Here is a 22,083-nt window from a genome sequence, read left to right as displayed (position 1 = left end):
CCTCCTCACCCTTCCTGCTTTGTCCAGGGCCAGGGCTGCTGCTCCCTAAATGACTTTAGCCTCACAGACACCCTTGCCCCACCCTGCCTGCCCGGCCTGTTTCCGAGGTTGCCTATGCTGCCTTCCTGTTCGCATGCACGTGTGTCCACAGGCCCCAAAATGGCTGGCTCAGGCCCGGCTCCTGTGGGTGCTGGGAGCACTGCACCGCGGGGCCAACCAGTTCAGCCACTTCCGTCCACTGTGCTGCTCAGCCACCCACACCCGCAAGTGCTCTGCCCTCTGTGGGAATGGAGGATGCAGAGCAAACCTGATGGAGACCTACCTTTGTTTCACGTTCTGGAAGTTTCTATCTCAGCCCCCCTCCCTCCCTTGGCTTTTCCAGTTCTGTCTTGGGGTTCCTCCTGACTCAGTCTGGTGTGTGCTCTGTCTCCCAACACCTTGAGAAAGTCTACTTTCTGTTGTCCCTCTCAGAATCTGCCAAGGCCTGGGTACACCCCCTCAAGGGCCTTCTGCCCGTGGGGCCCTTCACAGTTTACAATTGGTTTTCAAGTTTCTCATGTGCTCTTCATCACAGGGGTGACTAGGTCCACTTAACAGGAGAGGAGCGCTTTTCCCGGTGATAATGGGGGGAGTGGAGACACGGTCTGCTGCAGCCTTTGTTCTTCCGGTCAGTTAGGACATCTGGTATTTATCTTAGGCTGCCTCTGAGACTCTCCGAGCCCTGCCCAGACATGACCTCACTCTCTCTCAAATCATCCCTGGGAGGCAGAAAGGAGTCTGGGACTAACACTGTCCCCACTTCACAGATGGGAAAATCAAGGTCTAAACACACACACGCACACGCACGCACGCACGCATGTATGTGAGGCAAATACATCGACAAGTTGCTGTGCAGTCCTGGGGGCCTGACTTCAGCCCTGTGAGTTCAGTTGTTTGGGACGTGACAGGTCTTGGATAGGGGTAGGGGCAGCAGCGTTCACCAAGTGCCTCAAAAGATTGCGGGTCCCCTGGGGATGCTCCACAGCCTAATCCAGCACCCTGCCTCCAGGGACCTTGCAGTAAGTTCAGTATGTGAGAAGGGCCTAAGGGGGCTGATCTGGTGTGGCTGGAATTCCCGAGAGTAAGGTCTAGTTCACCGTGGCCCTGTAGGCACATTTCATGAAAATGAGCCTTTGTGTGGTAGCAACAAGTGCTGCGGCCAGGAGGGCCCAGCCTGGAGGGTTGGTGGGCTGCCTGGTGGTGGTGACCCTCGCCAGACAGCCCCCAGAGCTCCTCTCATGATGTCTCACCTTCCCGACAGCCCTGGGAAGGAAGAGCTGTTAGGAGCATACAGCATGAGCAAACAGGCCCACAACTTATTCAGGGTACAGAGCCAGCCAGGGAGCAGTGGCTGGGCATCCAGCTCCAAGTCCAGCGCTTTGTCTGCTCCACCAAGCTACTGTTCCCCCAAAAGGGACATGCCCAAAGCCAGCAGGAGGGAAAGGGGAGCCCTCACTGGGGCTGAAGAGCTCAGACTTGGCTGATTTCAGCTTCATTCCAGCTGGCCCTGCCTTCCTGTCCTGAGAGGAGGTTAAAGGAAGCTCTGAGGAGGAAAGATCAGGCTGCAGGGGAAGCAGGAGCTCCCCAAATCAACCCACACACCATCTCTCAATATTTCAGGGCTCCGTTAACTGCGGGGGCGGGGGGCGGGGGACAACAAAGAGCAGGACCCGGCCCCTGCAGGGGAGAGGGCCCTGACCCTGCGAGGGAAATGCGGCAGGCAGGGCGCCGGGAGAATACTGAGGGCTGGGCAGGCTGATCTCTGCCCCAAATCCCGCCTTCCATCGCCAGGCACACCTTGAGCATCCCAGCTCTGCTCCCTCACTCCTCTGAGCGCCTGTAGCATCTCATGCCCAAACCAATCTTTTAGTCCTTGGCTTATTAATCAGTTGACTTTCCATTATATGTCTATGTCCACGTCTCCAACTAGATCAATATCTCCTCCAAGGCAGGAGCTCGTGTCCTCCCTGCCACGTGACAGTCAAGTCCATTTTTAGTGAAGAAAGGTTATCTGGGAAGTGTCATTTCGGGCAAGGCCATGGTTTGTTTACGACAAAAGCTGGACAGTGGGTCCAAGCCTCGGGCCCGGGGACGTCCTCGGGCTTGTAACGTCACCGTCGCTGGCCGCTGCGGCGCTCCGCAGCCTGCGGGCAGGATGACATCATCGTCGGAACCGGTGCAGACAAGTGCGCGCGGGAGGAATTAGCTTGGCTGGCGGCTGGCTGCGCCGGGAAAGAGAGAGGAGAAACCGATAGAGAGGCAGAAGCGGGGCGGGGTCCGCACTGCCAGGGCGCGGTGCCCAGCCCCCTTACGGACTGTCCCCGCCCCTTTACGGACTGGCCCCGCCCCACCGTGACAGATGCGAGCCAGCCAATCCGGGCCGGTCGCGGTGACGCGCAGCCTATCAGCGGCCAGGGCTCTCCGGGCGCTTCCGCTTTGCGAGCGCGTCTGGCCCGAGTTCGCAGGGGGAGGGTGTGAGGGCGACGCGTTCCACGGTCACCCAAGTTCATCCCACCCGGCTTGGCCGGTCTGCGGGGGGCCCGCCTTCTCCCTGGGGACCCGATGGCCTCGGAAGACCTGGCAGGGACACTGGCGGCCGTTCTGGGGGGCCGGGGGCTGCGCGTGCAGAACTATGACTCGGGGCCGGCCGGGGAGACGCCGGCGCAGGTGCGGCTGCGGAAGAACGTCTGCTACGTGGTGCTGGCCGTGTTCCTCAACGAGCAGGTGAGCGTCCGCCCGTCAGGCCCACCGACCAGGCCTCCCGGGCTCGCAGGCAACCCCGGTGGGGACAGAGGACATACCGGCAACAGCCACCGCTTCCTGGTGTGTGGCTCTTCCCAGTTTTGCAAAGCACTCTCACAGTTACATCTGAGCCTTGTGCAGCCCAACCGTGCCATTGTCCCGATGTACAAAGAAAGAAACTAAGGCCCAGGAGCCTGCCTGTCCCATCCCTCTAGGCCTCAGTTCCTTGAGGCTATCTTACGCCTCTTCCTTTCCCCAGAATCTAGCACAGTGCCCGCCGCGGAGTGGGCTCTCTTAAAGACCTGTCCAGTGCTTCAGAGACCTCCCCTGGGTCCCATGGGCAGTAACTGCACAACCTGCGCTTACACTCAGGCCTTCTGACCCCCTGTGTGATGCTCTTTTTGGTGCTGATCCCTGTACAAGTTGCTGTGACAACAGTTAGAAGGGGCCGGAGTCATAGGTAGGAGTTGTACGGGGTGAGGGTTTGGGGTGTGTCTCAAAGTCTAGACTCCAGTGTGAGGACTGGCCACAAGCAGTTTATAAAGCACAAGGGGAGGTGAGAGATATGCAGTGACTTATGCAGACATGAATCAGTGCAGGACACATGGCAGCCCTCGCTGGGAGGCCTAATGTCCAGCCCCTGAAGCAGCTCCCAGGAATCTTAGCCCCTTTCTGAAACGGAAACTTGAGTGCAAGGAAGGATGAATTGCAGAGGCAGCTGCAGTCCCCAGACACACAAGGGCCAGTCGTCTGGAGAGCGCAACAATTTCAGGGTGTCCCCCAGAATGTGGGTATTGAGCAGCTATAGCTGAGATTTGTTATGGACCCAGGGCAAGCAAAGGCTGCTGGCTGTGCTGCTCCCCAGGAGCTCCCATCCCGGCTGTGGTGGGTGAGGATCCTTCCTCTCCCCTCAGGATGAGGTGCTACTGATCCAGGAGGCCAAGAAGGAGTGCCGTGGGTCGTGGTACCTTCCCGCGGGGAGGATGGAGCCCAGGGAGACCATTGTGGAGGCGCTGCAACGGGAGGTGAAGGAGGAGGCCGGGCTGCAGTGTGAGCCTTTGACGTTGCTATCTGTGGAGGAGCGGGGCCCCTCCTGGATCCGCTTTGTGTTTCTCGCTCGCCCCACAGGTATGGCCCAGTGGATGGCAGTGTGGGCAGAGGGCAGTTGACACCGTTTCCCCAGCTTGTCCTCAGGTGAGATGAGCCCCTGTTCTGGCTGGTACAAACCTGGCATCTCCAGTTTCCAGCCTGAGGACTTGACTCAGGGCCTCCCCTGGGTCAGGCCTAGATCCCTGGGTGGCCCTTTACTCTGCCAGGCCCAGCACTTCCCTCAACATAATACCTTTCCCCCTACCCTGTCACCTACATCACCCCCAGGTGGAATTCTCAAGACTCCCAAGGAGGCAGATGCGGAGTCCCTGCAGGCTGGCTGGTACCCACGAACCTCGCTGCCCACCCCGCTGCGAGCCCACGACATTCTGCATCTGATAGAGCTAGCCGCCCAGTATCGCCAGCGAGCCGGGCACCCTCTCCTTCTGCCCCAAGAGCTTCCCTGCAGTCTGGTCTGCCAGCGGCTCGTAGCCACCTTTACCAGTGTCCAGACAGTGTGGGTGTTGGTGGGCACAGTGGGGATGCCTCACTTGCCCATCACCGCCTGTGGCTTTGCTCCCATAGAGCAGAGGGGTGGCATCAAGATGGCCGTCCTGCGTCTGCTACAGGAGTGTCTGACCCTGCACCACTTGGCAGTGGAGACCAAGGGGTTGCTTGGACTGCAGCACCTGGGCAAAGACCAAGCCGATGGCATCTGCCTGAACGTGCTGGTGACGGTGGCTTTTCGGAATCCAGGTATCCAAAATGAGCCCCCGAAGGTTCGGGGCGAGAACTTCTTTTGGTGGAAGGTGGTGGAGGAAGACCTACAAAGCCAGCTCTTACAGAGGCTTCAGGAATCATCTGTTGTCCCAATCAACCGATAGGAGGCTGCCGTCAGTGGGCCAGGAGCTGGGTTCCCATGGGCGGTAATTGCGCAACCTGCGCTTACACTCAGGCCGTCTGACCCCCTGTGTGATGGCGTCTGTGCTTCAGAGGAGGCTTTGCCTCTGAGAGGCACAGGGGGTTGGTAGAGATCTTGTTGCATGGGGAGCAGGGCAGTTCTGGTTCCCAGGGGGACTTCCATCTCTTGTTGCCATGGAGCAGGTCCCTGCACTGCATCGGAAGGGACAGTGCCTTCAACCAAGCAAGGAGTCCAGAGCTCAAGGACCCAGTTGCCCTGAGGGCACAATGAGGGCACGACTCCCTAAGGGGATGTGAGGACTTTCTGGACCTGAGGTGGCACCTCCTCATCGTTTTCCGTGCCCGCCTCAGTAAGGGCCTCATCCAGATTCTCAGGCACTTAGAACGTGGAAGGGGTGCTGGGGGAGGTCATTGCAAGGGAGTGGGTCCCTGGCTGAGTAAATAAGTGTTGTTTACTTTGCCTTCCCGCCTAAATGTCTCTGTGGGTTGGAAGTGAGCAGGAAAGGGGGGCTGCCATCAAGAGAAGCGCCTTCCCTCATCCCGCTGATACCACCCAGGCCTTCCCAGACAGCAGGCGACACTGCAGGTGAGTGGCTGGCAGGCTTCCTTCGTCCACCACAGCCTGTCTTGGGCCCGCTGGGGCTCCTTCATGTGCCTGCCAGGTGGGCTGTGACTACATCCCCTCCAAGGTTTGAGCAGTGAGAAGGCCAGGAGAAGCTTCAGGTGGGCGAGGAGCGGTGAGAGCTGCCCCTGCCTCTCTCCCCCAGTCTTTCTGCCTGAGCTTCTCCGACAGATCCCTCCCGACCTCGCTCTGCCCCCCAGGCTCCTGCCTCTGCCTTGGTACGACTCCAGCCCAAAGCCAGACCAAAACCCTCTCTTCATTTCCCCTCAGCTCAGCTGAATCATGGTAGAAATTCTTTAAGGGAAAACCAAAGGAAATGAGGAAAATATTTCACGCTACTTACTGCTATACACTCACCACTAACATACAGGTTTTGTTCTGAGCAGGGAAATACTTGACTGGGTTTCCCTTCTGAAGTAACTCCACTCTGACACCGAAGGACCAGGATAACCTCAAAGCCCCCCTTCCCTGCCTCTCTGTGCTGCCATCTTGTTTTTCTGGCCTCTGGGGCTGTGGTAGGAATACTCTTGTTCCCTCTACAGACAGATGTTTTCCAAATGAGGGAGACAAACCCTTTCATTCTGGTTTCCCTTCTCTCAGCGTCTGAGAGACCCACCGGTCCACATCCACATTGAAAGACAGTGATCTTCCATTATTTAGCCTATAGTAGTTTTCAACCCTGGGTGCCCATTAGAATCACCGGGAGAGCTTTAAAAACAACTGTGGGCCCACCCTCAGAGACATGATTAACTGGTGGAGGGCGGGATTGGAGCACTGGTATTTTTAAAGGCAACCCACAGGGGGATGCTTTTAAAAAGCAACGAGGCGAAAGCCACGGATCAGGCCTCACTCTGCATCTTCATCTTCCCTGCCTTGGAGTACTCTTGGGGACCCCCCCCTCAGAGGGTCGCCACACGCATACACTTAGGGACAAGATTTTTTAAAGTATCAGGCCCACTGTTCACCACTAAAGCAGTCATACCGCTCACAACATAAACACTAAAAAGGAGACTTGCATACAGATGCCTCAGGTGGCCCATTCCCTCGTGGCGTCTCCAGGGCTGCCGGCTCTCAGCTGTAGGCAAGCCGCGCAAAAATACTTGGCCGAGAGGCTGGCTCCTCGTAGGTGCCGGGGAACATCAGATCAGCACTGCCAGAGCCTGTCTCTGTTTACCACTCCCCCCTCCGGCCCCCACCACACACACACTGCCCCCGTACACCCCTGTGCTGGAAAAGGAATTTAATTCGCCTTCCTTGGGAAGATGGGCCTGAATCAGCAGTGGAGCCCTGGACAGAAGGACACAAAGGGTGCAGAAGAACAGGGCAGCTGCGTCCACACAACCACACCATTTATTGCCGTGCTGTCTAGCAGGGGACACGGTGCGAATGCCCGAGTGCATTGGGGAGCGGACTGTCTGACTCCCAGACGCTCAAACGTTTTCTGAATCGAGGAGTCCAGACCCAATTCGCCCGCTGAGCTCTGCTCCCCTGTCCCACACCAACGCCCACGTGTGCACACACGCGTGCAGGCACGTGCACAGTGTCCTCCGGGGCAGCAGTTAAATCTTCCTCAGCTTGGAGGGATGCAGGAGAGGTAGAGGTCATTGAGTTTCCTCCTCTTTCACGTCACCTCTTGGCAACCTGTGGACGGATTCTCGAAGCAGCATGGGCAGAAAAATGAAGCGAGTGGGGCTCTGGCCTGCTCCTCCTTGCCCAGGAGTGAAGCCAGCAACTGCGTGTGCTGTGAGGTAATGCCTGGCGCCGCCTGGGTGCTCCTGCAGGTTGAGACATACTCGGGCTGGGCGGGGTGGCGGCCCCCGCCGTGGAGGTCATGCAGGGAGAACCACACCATGACCGGCTGGCTGCCTGTGCCCCAGCCCCACTCCCCGGCCAGGCCTTGGGGTGGGGCCCACGGGCCGGTGGGCATCTTGGCCTCACCCGGACCCAGAGCTTCCAGCACCGCTGGGACTGAATTCCAGGGAGAACCCTGGCAGGATGCTAAGGGCAAGGCCTGGCCTCCCCCGGTCTCTGAGCCCCTCTGCCCAGGTGTCGTGGACCTGCCGAGACAAGTTCAGAAGGCGCCAGAGAGAAACCAGCTGGAGCTGGAGCCTGGCATCCAGCCCCCCGGGCTCCCCAGGCCCCCTCCCACCCTGGCTGCAGCTGCATCAAGCTTCTCATAAGCGGCTGCCCCCAGCTGGGTGCGGAGCATGCTTTGGGCATTTGCCATGAGGCTGTTGGCAATCGTGCAACAGTCTCCAGGAGGGCTGAGGGGGAAGAGGGGCTTCCCCTGCTGTCCACGGCCGCTCCCCCAGGGGTTAAGCCAAGAAGGCAGGAGAGAAAACGTCAAGTCTCGGCAGCATCTACGGTACTTGGTGTGGCGGAGATAGGGTCGTGCCCGCATCTCTCTGGCCTGTGGTCCTGACCAGCCTCAGAGCTATCAGCTCACTCCCCCTCGTGCCCCTGGAATGAGTCTCAGGTCTTGGCCTTCGCCACAGATGGCCCACAGAGACAAGTGACAGGCACAGGACACATGAAGCTCTGGGTCTGGGGGCTCACCTGGCCGTCACCCAGCTCCCCAGAGAAGGCCCCGAGGACACCATGCTGCCCAGAAAGCCACCTCTTTTGCTACTTGGCTTCTGATACCTCGGAGACCCACTCCTTGAAACCCAGTCTGGTGGAGCCAACAGGCCAAGGTCGTCTTGAGTTAACCCGAGAGTGGAAGCCCAGACCTCCACCCAGGCGGAGGTCCCCGGGATGTGAAGGAGACGGAGCCAAGCCCCCACCCCGGGAGGACAGTGGTGGCGGCAGTGCCAGGCGGGAGGCAGCTCTTGGGCAGAGGTGTCGTGTTCCTGGTTCAGACGTGCCCTTCCGGGGGTTCAGAGAGGCGCAGGTGAGGACCATGTGGGGGGAACTTGACGAAAGCGATGGCAGCCAGCTCTTTGCAGAATTCCTCAAGGACTACCACGCCCTGGAGGAGGGTCTGGTGGTCCAGCCTGAAGGAGACAGCATGGCGGGGGTCACGGCTGGGAGGTGTGGGGCGCGTGCCAGCGTGGTATCCCAGTGTCTGTGAGGGATCACCCGGCGGCAGCCACCTCTGTCTGTGAGGAACCACAGGCCTCAGCAACGGGCCCTCCTCTGTCCCCGGCCTGGCGCCTCCCCCACCCGGAAGCCCTAGATTTCCCACCCCAGGGCTCTTCCTTGGGCACCCGCTTCCCTCTCTTACTTACTGCTCCCCGGGGACCTGGCCCATCAGCTGCCTGCGCACCAGAAGCAGTTTGCCTGGGAACTGGGGCACCCTCTGAATTCTCTGCATCAAGTCCCCGATCACCTAGAGTGGGAACAAGAGGGGACTGAGGAGGAGACCAGCGACACTGCCGCAGGGTCCCTTGCTCTGTCGCACCATGGGAGGGGGGTGGTACCAGTGCTTTCCCCTGGAGCTGGCAAGGGTGCCCACTCCTGCAGCCCCCAGCACCCCTGTCCTGTCCCCCTCCCTTCCTGTCCTCAGCATTGGCATGCTCCCTCTGGCCTGGGCATCCTTACCCTGACGAGCACAGAGAACAGGCTCCGGCAGCCAGGGGCCAGGTTGATGTAGGGATCCAGGAGGTACTCGTGGATAAGGGGGTGGGGGAAGAGAGCGAGCCGGGACAAGACTGAGGTCACTTGCAGGTTCAGGCTGTACGGCTGTGGAGAGCACGGTGGACAAGCAAGGGTTGGCACAGGCAGTGAGCACTTCTGCGCCCCCCACCCACCAGCAAGGCGCCTGGCCAGTGTGAACGCGCGCGGGGGCTGGAGATGCATGTGATGTGTGTGTCATGGGTTCCCTGGGGCTGAGGACCAGGGCACGTCAGGGCATGTGGAGCAGAGGCGAGACGGGGCTTCCCGCCTGGGGAAAGGTGGGGCTTGAGGGGGGTCGTGGAACCAGAGCAGAGAAGATGACTGGACCCCCACGGCTGGGCCCTGCTCTCCTGAAGGACTCCAGAGGCCCTCGCCCTGTGGCAGGGGCCCAGCCCTGTCGGGCACCTGTTCTAGAATCCGGGATATGCGGTCGAACAGCATTCGGAGGAAGTGACCCTCAAAGAAAGGCCGTTCGGGCTCATGGGGGTCCAGGGGTGGGAGAGCTGGTGGCCAGCCCCAGGGCGCCACTCGGGAGCTGCACTCCTGGAACTGAAACAGGAGGGGAGAGTTAAAAGAGTGGACCCAGCGGCCAGGCGGCACCAGCAGACAGAGGGAGCCACGCAGGCAGGTGGGGCTCGGGCACTTGGCCAGAGCTGGGAGCATCTCGGGCGGGAGATCGCAGAGGCAGAGCGTATTAACCCCACGCTCTGAGCGGTGAGAACTGGGCGCTGGCAGAGGCCTTGACACTCACCAGTCCGTAAGCATCGTGGACGTACGTGTCATATCCGGTCTCCTCCAGGAAAGCCGAGGTCTTGGCTTCCTCAGGAACGAGGCAGAGGAAACTAAGAGACAGGACCCTAGGTGTGGAGGTGTCCCCGCCTGGGCCGCCCTGCTCTCCCCACTCCACCTCCAGCCCCGAGGGAACACTCTCCTGGCTGCACCCCAGCAGGGCTGTGGCCAAAGACGGAACAAAACTCAGGTGGCTCAGACTTCCTGACCTGCTCCTACCTGTTGACAATCTCAGTCACTGCTGTTTTGCCATCGGGGTTGGTGACAGGGGCAGGGGGAGGCTTCATGGAGGATTGAAAGCCAGAGTCAAGGAAGCCATCCGTGAAGTAGGGGTCTTCCTCCAGATCTCTGTGCCAGGGCAGACAAGCGAGGCACCAGTGAACGCAGGAACTGGTGTGGGGTGCTGAGGCCTCCCCAAGGCACTGGGTTTCACTTACAGGGTGTCTTCGTAGCTCTCGGGCTCGGGCGAGCCCCGGGCCACGTAAGGGCGGCCCTCGAGGTAGCACAGGATCAGGCTGTGGATGATCTGCTCGTGGGGCTTCTGGAGCAGCTCCTCGAACAGCCGCAGCGTGGCGATGCTGATCTGGGACAAGAAGCGGTCAGCAGGACACCCCTTCCCCACCCCGGCCTCTAGGGGTGCCTGGGAAGTGCTCACCCAGGTAAGAGGAGTGCCCCTAGGAGGGGGTCACCTCCTCCAGCCGGGGGCTAAGGTGGCAGGTTTTAAGGGGAGCAGATGGGTGTTGGCCCAGGAACCAGACGTCTGGCTGGTCCCTGTCCCATTACTAATTTGAGGTGTGGTATCAGGCAAGCCCACTGGCTCCCCGGAGCCTTAGTTTCCACGTCTAACAAATGGCCCGGAGCTGTCAGCCTCAAACAAGCCAAATGAATATAAAAGCATTTTGTAAGAGAAAAAGTGGCATCACAAGTATGTGATCACAGAAAATTAACTGCGTGACAAAAGCAGTTTGGCTACCAATCACTGGGTCACTGCCTTTTTCTGCCTTTTTTTGGCTGGGGGCGGGGGCGGGGGCGGGGGTGGGGAGTTGGATTTCAATGGCCTCAAAGGTAGAACCACCTGGAAAGCTAATGCAAACGGGAAGAAGCTTCAGGAAGTCCCTTGGGCAGGGGTTGGGGGCCAGGGAGCGGTTAGAGAGGAGGGCCCGCCTGGCCCGCCTCACCTCATCAGAGAGGTGGTCGCAGTGCCTGACGAGGTGGCCGCCCAGGGTGTGAGGGCTGTCCTCGGGGGCTGCAGGCTGCTGGTCCGTGCCCAGGAGGAAGGCCACGGCCTCCCGCAGCAGCGCAGGGGAGCGGAGCTGGCGCAGCATGGCGGTGAGCAGGGCGGTGGAGGTCAGGATGCTCTGTTCAGACCTACAGGCAGGGTGCGCTGAGCCAGGCGGGGCCCTTGAGACCAGAGTAGGGGCAGGGAGGGAAGGGGTGTAGGGGGCAGCGCACTTTCCTGGTTCCCTTGCATTTTTGGCTGGTATTTCTCTGCTCACACCCCACCCCCTCCTGAGGTCCTAGAGTCCAAGGGTGGGAGGCCTTTGTTAGCCCACGTAGCTCTGAGCCACGAGTGTGTCAGGGGAACAGGCAAACATCAACTGACGGAGCCCACAGACTCCCATGACTCTGGACAAGGAGGTCCCTGGTCTCAGGCGCAGGAAGGGGCTTGGTGGGGTGGGTGGTTCGCCCAGACTATGGCTACGCCCAAGGGAACTGCACAGAACTTACACATGCAGGAGCTGGGGCTGCAGAATCTCCACAAATAACTTCTCAGCCACAGACTTTGCCAAGGCCTCCGACACCACCTGGGCGCCAAAGGACACTCTCAAACACACTTTACCTCCGATCGGCAATTTTCCACTGAGAAACAGCTGTGTCCTTGCACAGAGCCTGACAACAGGTAGAGGGTCTCTGCTGACCCCGGGCCCCACCCAGCTCCCAAGAGACCCCCTGGGGCCTTGAGGTAGAGACACAAACAGAGCACCATGAAGCGGGGGACACCCAAGGAGAGCCCTGCCATCGCCCACCCCGCTCACCGTGTGGGCTTCTGTGATGAGGTGGTCGCAGTAATCAAACCAGCCCAAAAAGGCAGCCAAGGTCTCCTTGCCGGGGAAGGAAGCCTCATCAGACGGGGCACTGGGTAACCTGAGGGAGAGCGAGGGAGGTTTGTGAGGCCTGCTTCAGCTATGTCCAGGAAGCTGGGCCCTTTTGCCCTCTGCCCTAGAACCTCTGTTGCGGGGGGTCAGTTCTACTGGGGGCTCTGAGGGCAGAAGCCAAAGTGATGCTTTCCTGGAAGGCGAGAAGGCCCTTGGGCATGGGTTGTGACCTCAGGAAGACGGTGGCCAGCAGGGGTCCCCATGCCCCCTGGAAAACAAGAAGAGCCGCTACCCGGGAACATGACGGGCAGGGCTTCTAGCCACTGAAGATGCAGCCCAGCCTTCCCTGGCCGAGCGCCTACCTCCAGCTGATGCCCTCTGAAGTGGCAATGTCTGCGGGGTCCAGGAAGCTGGGCAGGGACTGGTACAGCTGGCAGAGGTGCTCGACGATGGCAGGGCAACAAGGGCTGCTCTGCACCAGGTAGGTGGCAGCTGCCTGGGAAGCCACGCTTACCAGGAGCAGCAAGTTCTCCTGGGCCTTCAGGGCCACCCGACCTCTCTAGGGGATAAGGGTACGACTTCAGTGACGTGCGGCGGATCCCCCAAGTGCCCTCCCAGCAACTCGCCCTCCCCATCCCCGCTCCCTGCGTCTCGGCAGCCGGCACCTTGCTCTTGCACAAGCCAATCAGCGAGGTGATGAGGGTGCTCTCCCCAGGGCCTCCATCTGGCTCCTCGGTCTCAGCAGGCAGCTGGGTGCTCAAGGCCTGGGCCCCCCGGGCACCCCTGTCAGGAGCTTTGCTGTGGGGCTGCTCCTCGTTCTTGACGCCGGCTGCCTCTCTCGGCAGGGCGGTGGCTTCTCTGGATGCCTCCTTCCTACCGACGGTCTTTCTACCCTGCAAGAGAGGCTGCGTGAGGCCAGGCTGTGGTGCAGACCACGCCCCATGATGGCCCCTTGGGAATACGGGGTGGGCGGCTTCAGCGTGGAGCTGGAGGGGAAGCTGCCTGAGTGCCTCCCCGGTTCCTGCTCCATCCTCCTGCTTCTTCAGAAGGGCCACGGGGGATTGCCCTGGGGTCTGGGCCCTCCCGCTCCTGTTCCCCAGAGGCGCTCACTTCTAGAATATAGGTGAGCAGGGCTGGATCCTGCTGGATCTTGGAGCAGAGGACAGTGGTGAACTGCACCTCCTCCTTTTCTGTGAGGGATCCAGGAACTGTCCCACCAAGTCGGAGAAGTTTCTGGAAGCGGAGCAGGACAGAGACAGAGGGGAATGGGGTGGCAGGGAAGAGAAGGAAGAATGGGGCGGCAGAAAAAAAAAACCCGTGCACGACTGTGGGTTCAGACTCAAACCTGCGGCACGGGTCCTGATGGAGAAGCTGGATTTGGGGTCTTTCTTAGAGTCTCAGAGGGTGTTTTTGTCGAGAAGGGTCCGGTGCTTTGGGACTGGCCTAGGAGCACCCCCTAGCTTTTCTTGAAAGCATAGGCCTCACCCCCACACGCCCCTTAGCTTCTGGGCCCCTCACCTGCACAGGCCTGTGGACGCTGAGGTAATGCAGGAGGGGGTGCTGCACCTGGGCCAGAACCTTGCTGAAGAACTGGAGCACCTGCTGCCGCATGCCATGCGGGTACTGCGGGTCGGGGGAGAGTGCCTGTCAGTCAGGCGGCGAGGCCACGCCCCCGCCCAGACCGCTCCTCCCCTCACTGCGCGGAGGGGCCTTCTCCGCCAGCCTCCCTCCCTCACGCTTGGAAACTGGCCTCCTCTACGCTGCCAAGCCCGCTTCCTGCTTTTTTCCTTTTTGGCCGCACATGCGGGATCTTAGTTGCGACCACGGATCCAACCGTGCCCCCTGCATCAGGAGCACGTAGTCTTAACCACTGGACCGCCAGGGAAGTCCCGCCCCCTTCCTGCTTTATTTTCGTCCATAACCTTGTCCTTACTGAACATACTATACGTGGGCTCCTTTGATTATTCTGCCTCTCCCCACTAGAGTTTTCGCCTGTTTCAATCACTGCCGGGTCCCCAGTGCCCAGGACACAGACTGGCACACGGCTGGTCCTCAGTGCATCTTTGATGAACGAACGCGGACTGAACGAAAGGAAACATGTCCTTAACCCCGACGACAGTGAGAACACGCCACCAAAGCAAATAAGCAAGGGCCCGAAGCCTCGGGGTGTTCTGAGACAGCCTCAGTGCCCCGCCCCCAGTGTGAGCACCGGGAGGAGCACAGGTAGACCTGCCGGACACCGGCTCAGGTGGAAAGCTCCAGAGGCACCCGGGGTCCTGCCCACCTCGGCCTTGCCCAGCGTGCACAGGGTCTCCAGGATCTTGTGCTGCAGTAGGTACTCCAGACACGGCCCCGCCTCACCGGCCGCCGCCTGCTGCTTCTCCTCGTACACCAAGATGTCCAGCATCTGCTTCAGCCGCCAGGGAATATCTGTTTTCTTGGCCGGGGTGTTTTCATCTAATCAAGATTCAGCAAACAAGGTGAATGGGGTGAAGAGAGGCACTCTGGCTGGATGGGGTCAAGCCCACAGGGCCTAGGGGGTGGAGGGAGGTGGAGGCCAACTTGGAGCAGGCCAGAGACCAGAGAAAAGGGAAGTTTACAGTTGATGCCTCTCTAGTTAAAAAGACAAAAGACCTCCTAGATGAAGCCCGGGATACAGCCCTCTGACGGAGCATGTGTGCAGGCCCCAGCACTTTATGAGAGCAAAGCAGCAGCATTTTTTCTCTGAACCCTGGGGCCTACAGAAGCACACCTGCTAGGGCTTCAGGCCTGCTCTGGGCCTGAGTGGAAAGCTGTGGGCTCAGGGGTCTCTGTTATACTATTTAGAAGCCAGCTTCGATCAGCTTCCAAACAGATAACCTCCTGGGGCCTGTTTATGTCTCTTTTATACTCAAGGAAGGCAATACTCTATTTTTTTTTATAAAGCAAAAAAAAAAAAAAAAAAAAAATCCATGCATGACCATGGGTTCAGACTCAAACTCACTGCACAGTGCCCAGGTCCTAATGGAGAAGCTGATTAGTGGGGTTTTCTTAGTCAGTCTCAGAGGGTAGAGTACTTTTATAAAGAAAGTTTTGGTACTTTGGGACTGGCCTTGGAGCACCCCCTAGCTTTTCTTGAAAGCATTGGCTTTTAAGCAGGGCAGCTCACCTCGCCCGCCCCTGCATCTCCGGTCCAGGGACCAGTCTGGAAATTAACGGATTGGGCCCAGGTGAAGCCCCAGGTGGACCCAAGGCAGTTCTAGATCTTTTCCTAATCTCTGGTAGCTTGGGGCTCCCTGTCAAGAGATCTTCAGTCTAAAAGCTGCAAACTTCCAGATGTAAAATAAGTCCTGGGGATGGAATGTACAGTATGGTGACTACAGTTAATAATACTTTACTGTATGTTTAAAAGTTGCTAACAGAGAAGATCTTAAAAGTTCTCATCATAAGAAAAAAAAATGTAGCTATGTGTGGTGACAGATGTTAACTAGACATTGTGGGGATCATTTCTCCATATCTCCATGTACTGAATCAGTATATTCAATTGATTACAGCAATTATATTGGCTTGGCCAAAAAGTTCGTTCGGGTTTTCCGTCAGATGCTACAAAAACCCAAACGAACTTTTTGGCCAACCTAATGTGTCCATTATATCTCAGCTTAAAAAAACAAAAGGGATCTTCAGTCTAAAGCAATCGTTCTTAACTGGGGGTGATCCTGCCCCTGCTCACCGGGATATCTGGCAATGTTTGGAGAGCTATTTATGGTTATCACAATGGGGAAGGAAGGGGTGCTACTGGCAGTTAGTGGGTAGAGGTCAGAGTTGCTGCTAAACATACACTGTACCCCCCCCAAGCCCCCTACAACAAAGAATGATCCAGTCCAGGTGTCACCAGTGCCAAGACTGAGGAACCTGGTCTAACAGAACGCTCAGAGGGTCCCTCAGAGTGTCCAAAGGCCACTTTTAATTTCTTGGGTTGGCTCAGGCTGGAAAAAAAACCTTTAGGAAAGGTGCAGGCTGGAATCAAACCCCAGTCTGAACTCCAGGCGGTGGAAGGCTAGGGATGCAGGAAAGGTTACCTGGCAACCAGTGCATCTCCACCAATCCCAGCATACTGACTACAAAGCAGCCAATGAGACGCTGCCCCCTCGGTGAGTGATCCTGATGGGCCCAGATGACCCAAGGCTTTGGTTTTTTAGAGTGTCGGCTTGGGGAGAAGGACCAGGTGTGCTACATGCCTTGCCAGGTCTCTACAAGAGAAATGCCCTGTAAGTTGGCTCACGGAAAAGAGGAATTTATTCCATTTCTTTTCTTTAATCAGTAAGCCCTAGGCACAGGGCCCAGGCACTTGGAGACTGAAGGCCTGGACATTCTGCCCAACTGGAAGCTGGGGGCAAGTGGGATTCAACCTCTGGGCTGCAGAGTCAGGCCAGTGAGACCTCAGCCTCCCTGTCCCCACTCCTACCTCCCACAGGTCCCCTCCCAGAAGGTCAGGGTGGGGCAGCCCCCACTCTGAACTCGTGAGCAGCGGATGTCACCTTCCTCAGGACACCTGCATCTCTGAGCTGCAGGGTGACTCCACCCACACCTTCCTCCCTGCTCCCTCCAGGGATCCCTGCACGGAAGGAGACCAAGCCCCACCTGTGCTTTCAATGTAGTAGTTCGTGATGCCCTTCCAGTGTTCCACGAAGGCCTCCAGCAGGTCAATGCCGGGCTCCCGCTGTGGAGAGAGCAGACACAACCTAAGTGGTCGCCGCACTCATCAGAAAGGACATTCCAGGGCTTCCTTGGTGGTGCAGTGGTTGAGAGTCCGCCTGCCGATGCAGGGGACACGGGTTCGTGCCCCGGTCCGGGAAGATCCCACATGCCGCGGAGTTGCTGGGCCCGTGAGCCATGGCCGCTGAGCCTGCGCGTCCAGAGCCTGTGCTCCGCAACGGGAGAGGCCACAACAGTGAGAGGCCCGCGTACCGCAAAAAAAAAAAAAAAAAAAAAAGGAAGGACATTCCACCATCTGCTAAGTGTCGGACGTGTGCTAGGCCCTGGAGGAGGCACCGTGATCGTGGGTTCTCAAATTGAACAGTTAAGCATTTTCTCCAGGACATTTGCACATTGTCTCCGTATCTGCCAACCATCTCCTGGTTCCTTTCCTCACACCCCCTCTCCCTTCTGGAAATGCTGTGACATGAGCACATGTCATGATTCTATATCCCCTGTCCCAGAGCAGCTAAGACTGATGGTAGGGGAAACAGACACAGAAACAGATCATTTCTATATATCGTGGTTATGCTACAACAGAGGTACATAGAGGGAAACAGGAGAGCACCACCAAAACAAAATCAAAATGATACAGATGGAAAATGTGGCAAAGACAAAGCTTTCAGGTCCCTCTTGGTCTGAGAGTCTGAAAATCCGGGTTGAAGGCCACGACAGCTCAGTTCAGCCAGATGGATAACGTTAGCGGAATATTAAGGAAGTACCTTACTTATAATGTGCTGCATCTTTTGTCCACGGCTACAGGCCGTGCACCCCTAGCTCCTCTCCGCTCTGCTCCTGTCCACATCTCCTCTGACTCCTTCGATCGCCCCAGGGGGAATTCTGATCTGCTGTGAGCACCCCCCGAACCTCCCCGCTTTCCCAAAGTGCTCTCTCCATTTCCATGCCCCAGCTGGAACTAACCTTGAACTGGTAACAACCAGTTCCCCTGAAAACTTCTCCAAAAAAGCACATTTCTTCTCTTTTCTTGCAGGGTAAATTTTCGCTGGAGAAAAACGCATAGTCCCTACCTATATCCCTACCTCTTAGTCTTTGCTCCGGCCACTCCTCTGTCCAGGAGGCCCCGTATTCCCCTATACCTGTCTAGGTCCTAGCAGTCCCCAGTGAGGTCCAGCTCAGGGGCACCACCTCCACAAAGCCATCTCTGCAGTCCCCAGATGCACCTCTAAATTCACGCTTTACTGCACCACAGGACGGGGTGTCTCCTCCTTCCATAACTCACTCGGTAGGTATCTGTTGAGTGCCTACCACGTACAAGACACCACGCCTGATGTTACAAGCCATACAAGGCTGTCTAAGAGCCAGTCCTCCAGAAACATGCCGTGGAGGAGAAGAGAATATAAAACACACTGAATAACTCAACTACTGAAGTAGTGTGAGAACACAGGAGAGGTGGAGAATGACCTTCGGGCGAAGAGGGGTCACTTCCAACAAGTGGAACAAAGAGGCTTTACTGAGGTCGTGCGGGAACTAAAACCTGAAGAGCTGGGTCTGATTTCAACAATTAGAGAAACAGGAGAGACATTTCCTGCAGAAGGAACTTTGCAAAGCATGTCGGGGCCAAGGATGGATTGATGAGTGTGTGGGGCCTTGAATTTCTTGGCCAAACCAAGAAGTCTGATTTTATTTTTAATTTTTTAAATTTTTTATTGTTTTGCAGGCCGCCGGGTGCAGGTCAGTGACATCGGAACTGTGTGAGGAAGAGTCATCTTGCGGGTGTGTAGGAGACAGACGCAGGATGAATGCTTAGCAGACCATTATGACAAGAGGAGGAAGCAATCACACTGAATCAGAGGCCTTGAAGTATTCCCCCGGCCTTGGCGGCCCAGGCAGTCTTGTCTTCTCTCAAAGTTCGCTGTGGGGACCACGACTCTTACAGGAGTGGCACCTCGCACAGTCGTTCCAAACACACCATCCATATGGAGTGACAGCATCTTATCACATTCTACGTGATGCTATTATTGTTGAGTGAGCAGTCATCTCTCCGGGAGACTGTGAGCTCCCTGGGGGCCAGGGTTCTGTTTCTGCCTGCCCCTAAAGGGCTCTGCACAGAGTGATTACTCATTGATATTTACTAAATATCTCAGCAAACTCCTTCAGCCCCTTCCATAGTTCCTTGTCTCTGGGAAAGCCCTCTGACCACGCTACAGTCATCGCATAAGCCTGTGATGGGGTCTCATCTAGCCTTAAAATTCATTTATAGTCTCCTAAAGCCTTAAGCTGGACTTAACTCGAAAAACAACAATCCAGGGGCTTCCCTGGTGGCACAGTGGTTAAGAATCCACCTGCCAATGCAGGGGACACAGGTAAGAGCCCTGGCCCAGGAAGATCCCACATGCTGCGGAGCAACTAAGCCCGTGTGCCACAACTACTGAGCCTGTGCTCTAGAGCCTGTGAGCCACAACTACTGAAACCCGTGTGCCACAACTACTGAAGCCCACGCGCCTAGAGCTGGTCCTCCGCAACAAGAGAAGCCACCACAATGAGAAGCATGTGCACCACCAATGAAGAGTAGCCCCCGCTCGCCACAACTAGAGAAAAACCGCACGCAACAACAAAGACCCAACGCAGCCAAAAATAAATTTAAAAAAAAATCCAGCAAGAAAAGGAGAAACAGGAGAACAAAGATTAGCCAAAACAGACCGTTAGAGCTAAGAAAGCAGGGGGGTAATCTTTACCTGAATCTGTTATTAGCTACTGTAACTCCAGCCCAAGGAAACTGCACCAAATGATGAATTTTTAAAGATAATATTATATTTACAAATAACACTAAAGATTGCTATTCTATTTTGTCAGAAGAGGGCAGGAAGGAGCACTCTTCCTCCTTAACTAGGAGTCAAGCAACTTGCTGGGGGTTTTAACCCGGTGACCCAGCCCTGGGAAGACCTATGCTCAAGCTTCGGGGTGGGAGGGAGAGGGGTCCCCATCTCTCCTGATGGTCGCACGGGGCCAGCCAAATTTCCAGGGCGTCATCTGTATGTTGTATACTGAGGGACCTAAGATCACCTGCCTAAAAATATCCCCCTTGACCAGCAATACTCCTGCAGCCACTGACACTGAAATTTCCACATAGGAAGCATTAGAAATTCACTTCTCAGGGCTAGGGTCCTGTCTATTCAGTCCACCCACCTTGTGTACGGAGCTTTTCCAGAGAGGTATGAAGGAGTGTCAGATTACTTTCTAAAATGACAGTTATTTTGATTGGGGATGGGGAGGAAGGGAGGAGAGATCATTTTGGAACCCCCTCCTGAGGCGGGATGGCCGGAGGCTCCTGAACACCGGCTAGGGCAGGGCTGGGGCGGGTGGGAGAGGAGGAAGAGCTGAAGCTTTTCACTTTCTTCACAAGTCTGCTTAAGGCTGAGACTGCTCTCACTCATTAACAAGCTCTGATTTGGTGTGCGTGTTGGGGAGGAAGGGGATGCAACCCAAGGGTGTTTCTCCTGAGAATATGTGATACACTCAACTGATCAATTAGGGGGAGGGTTTATACTGTGAGACAAAAGAACTGTTAACTTTACAGGCAGAATCTTGGCAGGGTTGCTTTAACTGGAGGGCATCCCGCCTACCCTATCTAAACGGCACTTTTATCTCGCTCAATGAAGAGAACAGCCGCCGTGGGCGCCTCTCACCAGCCTTCAACCCCAACAGAAAATGGCAGAAACACACACTCCTCGTCCCCGCTGGCCGCCCCAGGCCGCACCGCAGCTGGCCTCTCCTGACTCAAGGTCAGTGGGGCTCGGGCTGGCCTGGTGTTGAGACAGTATTCTGGAAACCGCGCTTGTACCCTGCAGACGGCTGTTTCCTGGGCCAGGCGACCCCCTTCCCGCCCCCCCCCCCGCCCCCCGACTGTATCTGTACCCTTCCTGGGGACTTGGCCAGTCCGGAGCCTGCACTTCCCAAGTCCAAGGTGAGAGGGCAGAGTGCGCCTGAGTGTGGTCTTGGAAGCGGCCGAGGGCTCGGAACCAGGGTAAGGGGCAGCTATTTTTTAAGGCCGGGTGACCAGGGAGGGAGGAGCGTGGGGGAGGAGGAAGGCACCCAAGCTGGGGGAGGGACCTTGGGGGGAATTTTGGGAAGAAACTATTGGGTGACTAGGGATCACTCGGCACAGAGGAGTTTGGGAATTGGAAGAGACTCGGGGAGCAGGAGAAATAAACAGGAAGCAATCCGGGGAGAAGGGTTAGGGGCCGGAGCGACCTGGAGAGGAGCTGGGAACACGCGCGATTCGGAAAGAAGCCACTGGAAGCGGGGAGCGCTCCGCGGGAGGGGCGCGCCGGGGGAGTGAGGAGGCCCGGGAAGGGGCACCACGGCGCGGGTGGGGGGGGGTCCCTTCCTGGAGGCGGCCCGCGCCCTCCGCCCGCCCGCGGGCCGGCCGGCTCCTCCCCCGGCCCCGCGCCCGCCCTTCCGGCGCAGGCCCCACGCGCCCCGGCGTCCCCGGCCTCACCGCCCCCATGGCCTCCTGCAGCAGCGCCCCGAGCCGGCTCAGCATGACGGCGGCCCGGCTCCCGGTTCCCGGGCGGTGGTGGTGGCGGTGGCGGTGGCGGTGGCGGTGGCGGTGGCGGCGGCGGCGGCGGCGGCGGCGGAGGCGGCGGAGCTCCCGGGCGCAGGCGGCGACCCGGAGGCGCGGCGAGGGAGGCGGGGCCCCGGCCGCCCCGCCCCACCGCCCCCGCCCGGCCTAGCTTGGGGTAGGAGAAGAGGCCGGCAGCCGACGTGGCCGGGCCGGGCAGCAAGGAAGGGTGCCGGGGTCGGGGGCGCCGGCAGCCGGGGCAGCGGAGGGGCAGGGTCAAGTCCGCCGGGGCCTCTTGGTGAACCAGGAGGCAGCGAGCGAACTACCCTTAGAGAAGGGCGAGTGGAACCAGACAGGTTTTTCCCATGAGGGATGAGAAGGTTTGTGGGTTCTGGAAGTCTCTAGACTTTCCTCGTGGGACCCCATAATGCCTTAGCCTCCCATCATGTGACGTCGAGGATCAGCAGAAATACATTTTGAACAGCTGACTGCCATGTGCTCAGGAAGAATTTCTTTCCATTCCTGGGGGAATGGGGGCGTGGAGCGGGGAGATGGGGAATGGGCTTTGTACCGGCAGAGCTGGCTGCTAGAAAGCCCCCTCCCTAAGGTCCCAGCTTTTGACATTCCGGGAAACCCTGCTCTGGTTGAGAGTTCTGCCTGTGTAATTCTTGGCCATAAGTTTCCCAGTGTGTCCCCCCCCCAGCAAACACACACACACACACACACACACACACACAGGAGACACACCTGTTTCTTTCCTTGATACGTCTAGAAGGGCAAAACGGGGTCAGCGTGACTTCTTTCCCCCACCCCTGTCCAGCACAGTAGCCACTGGCCACTCGTGGCTATGGAGCTGAAACGGGCTAGTCCTAATTAACATGTGCTGAAGACATGTCAGACAAAGGAAAGAATGT

General features: G+C 57.8%; 2 protein-coding genes across 5 annotated transcripts; one reads left to right on the top strand and one right to left on the bottom strand.

Moving 5' to 3' along the window:
- Positions 1-2,469: 2,469 nt before the first annotated feature.
- Positions 2,470-5,246, top strand: NUDT18 (nudix hydrolase 18). The gene is made up of 3 exons (XM_067745085.1): positions 2,470-2,763; positions 3,696-3,909; positions 4,159-5,246. The coding sequence occupies exons 1-3, from the start codon at positions 2,602-2,604 to the stop codon at positions 4,752-4,754; spliced, it is 972 nt and encodes a 323-aa protein (XP_067601186.1). The 5' UTR covers positions 2,470-2,601; the 3' UTR covers positions 4,755-5,246.
- Positions 5,247-8,120: 2,874 nt separating this feature from the next.
- On the bottom strand, positions 8,121-21,239 carry FHIP2B (FHF complex subunit HOOK interacting protein 2B). Of its 4 annotated transcripts, none has more exons than XM_067745081.1 (17): positions 21,107-21,239; positions 16,534-16,612; positions 14,198-14,370; positions 13,432-13,536; positions 13,024-13,146; positions 12,579-12,806; positions 12,276-12,472; positions 11,854-11,962; positions 11,546-11,622; positions 10,996-11,218; positions 10,255-10,400; positions 10,037-10,165; positions 9,780-9,870; positions 9,434-9,577; positions 8,954-9,094; positions 8,641-8,741; positions 8,121-8,511 (listed from the first exon to the last, which is right to left on the bottom strand). In XM_067745081.1, exons 1-17 carry the CDS (start codon positions 21,149-21,151, stop codon positions 8,268-8,270), a joined length of 2,355 nt encoding a protein of 784 aa, XP_067601182.1. In that variant the 5' UTR covers positions 21,152-21,239; the 3' UTR covers positions 8,121-8,267. The 4 variants fall into 4 exon arrangements, with proteins under 4 accessions (XP_067601182.1, XP_067601183.1, XP_067601184.1 ...); XM_067745082.1 differs by having other exon boundaries at positions 8,121-8,406; XM_067745083.1 differs by having other exon boundaries at positions 8,121-8,406; positions 10,996-11,185.
- Positions 21,240-22,083: the final 844 nt, after the last annotated feature.

The sequence above is a fragment of the Pseudorca crassidens genome, chromosome 7 (genome assembly GCF_039906515.1).
Source record: "Pseudorca crassidens isolate mPseCra1 chromosome 7, mPseCra1.hap1, whole genome shotgun sequence".
In the NCBI taxonomy this organism is placed as follows: domain Eukaryota; kingdom Metazoa; phylum Chordata; class Mammalia; order Artiodactyla; family Delphinidae; genus Pseudorca; species Pseudorca crassidens.
This window is presented reverse-complemented; position numbering and strand designations above follow the sequence as displayed.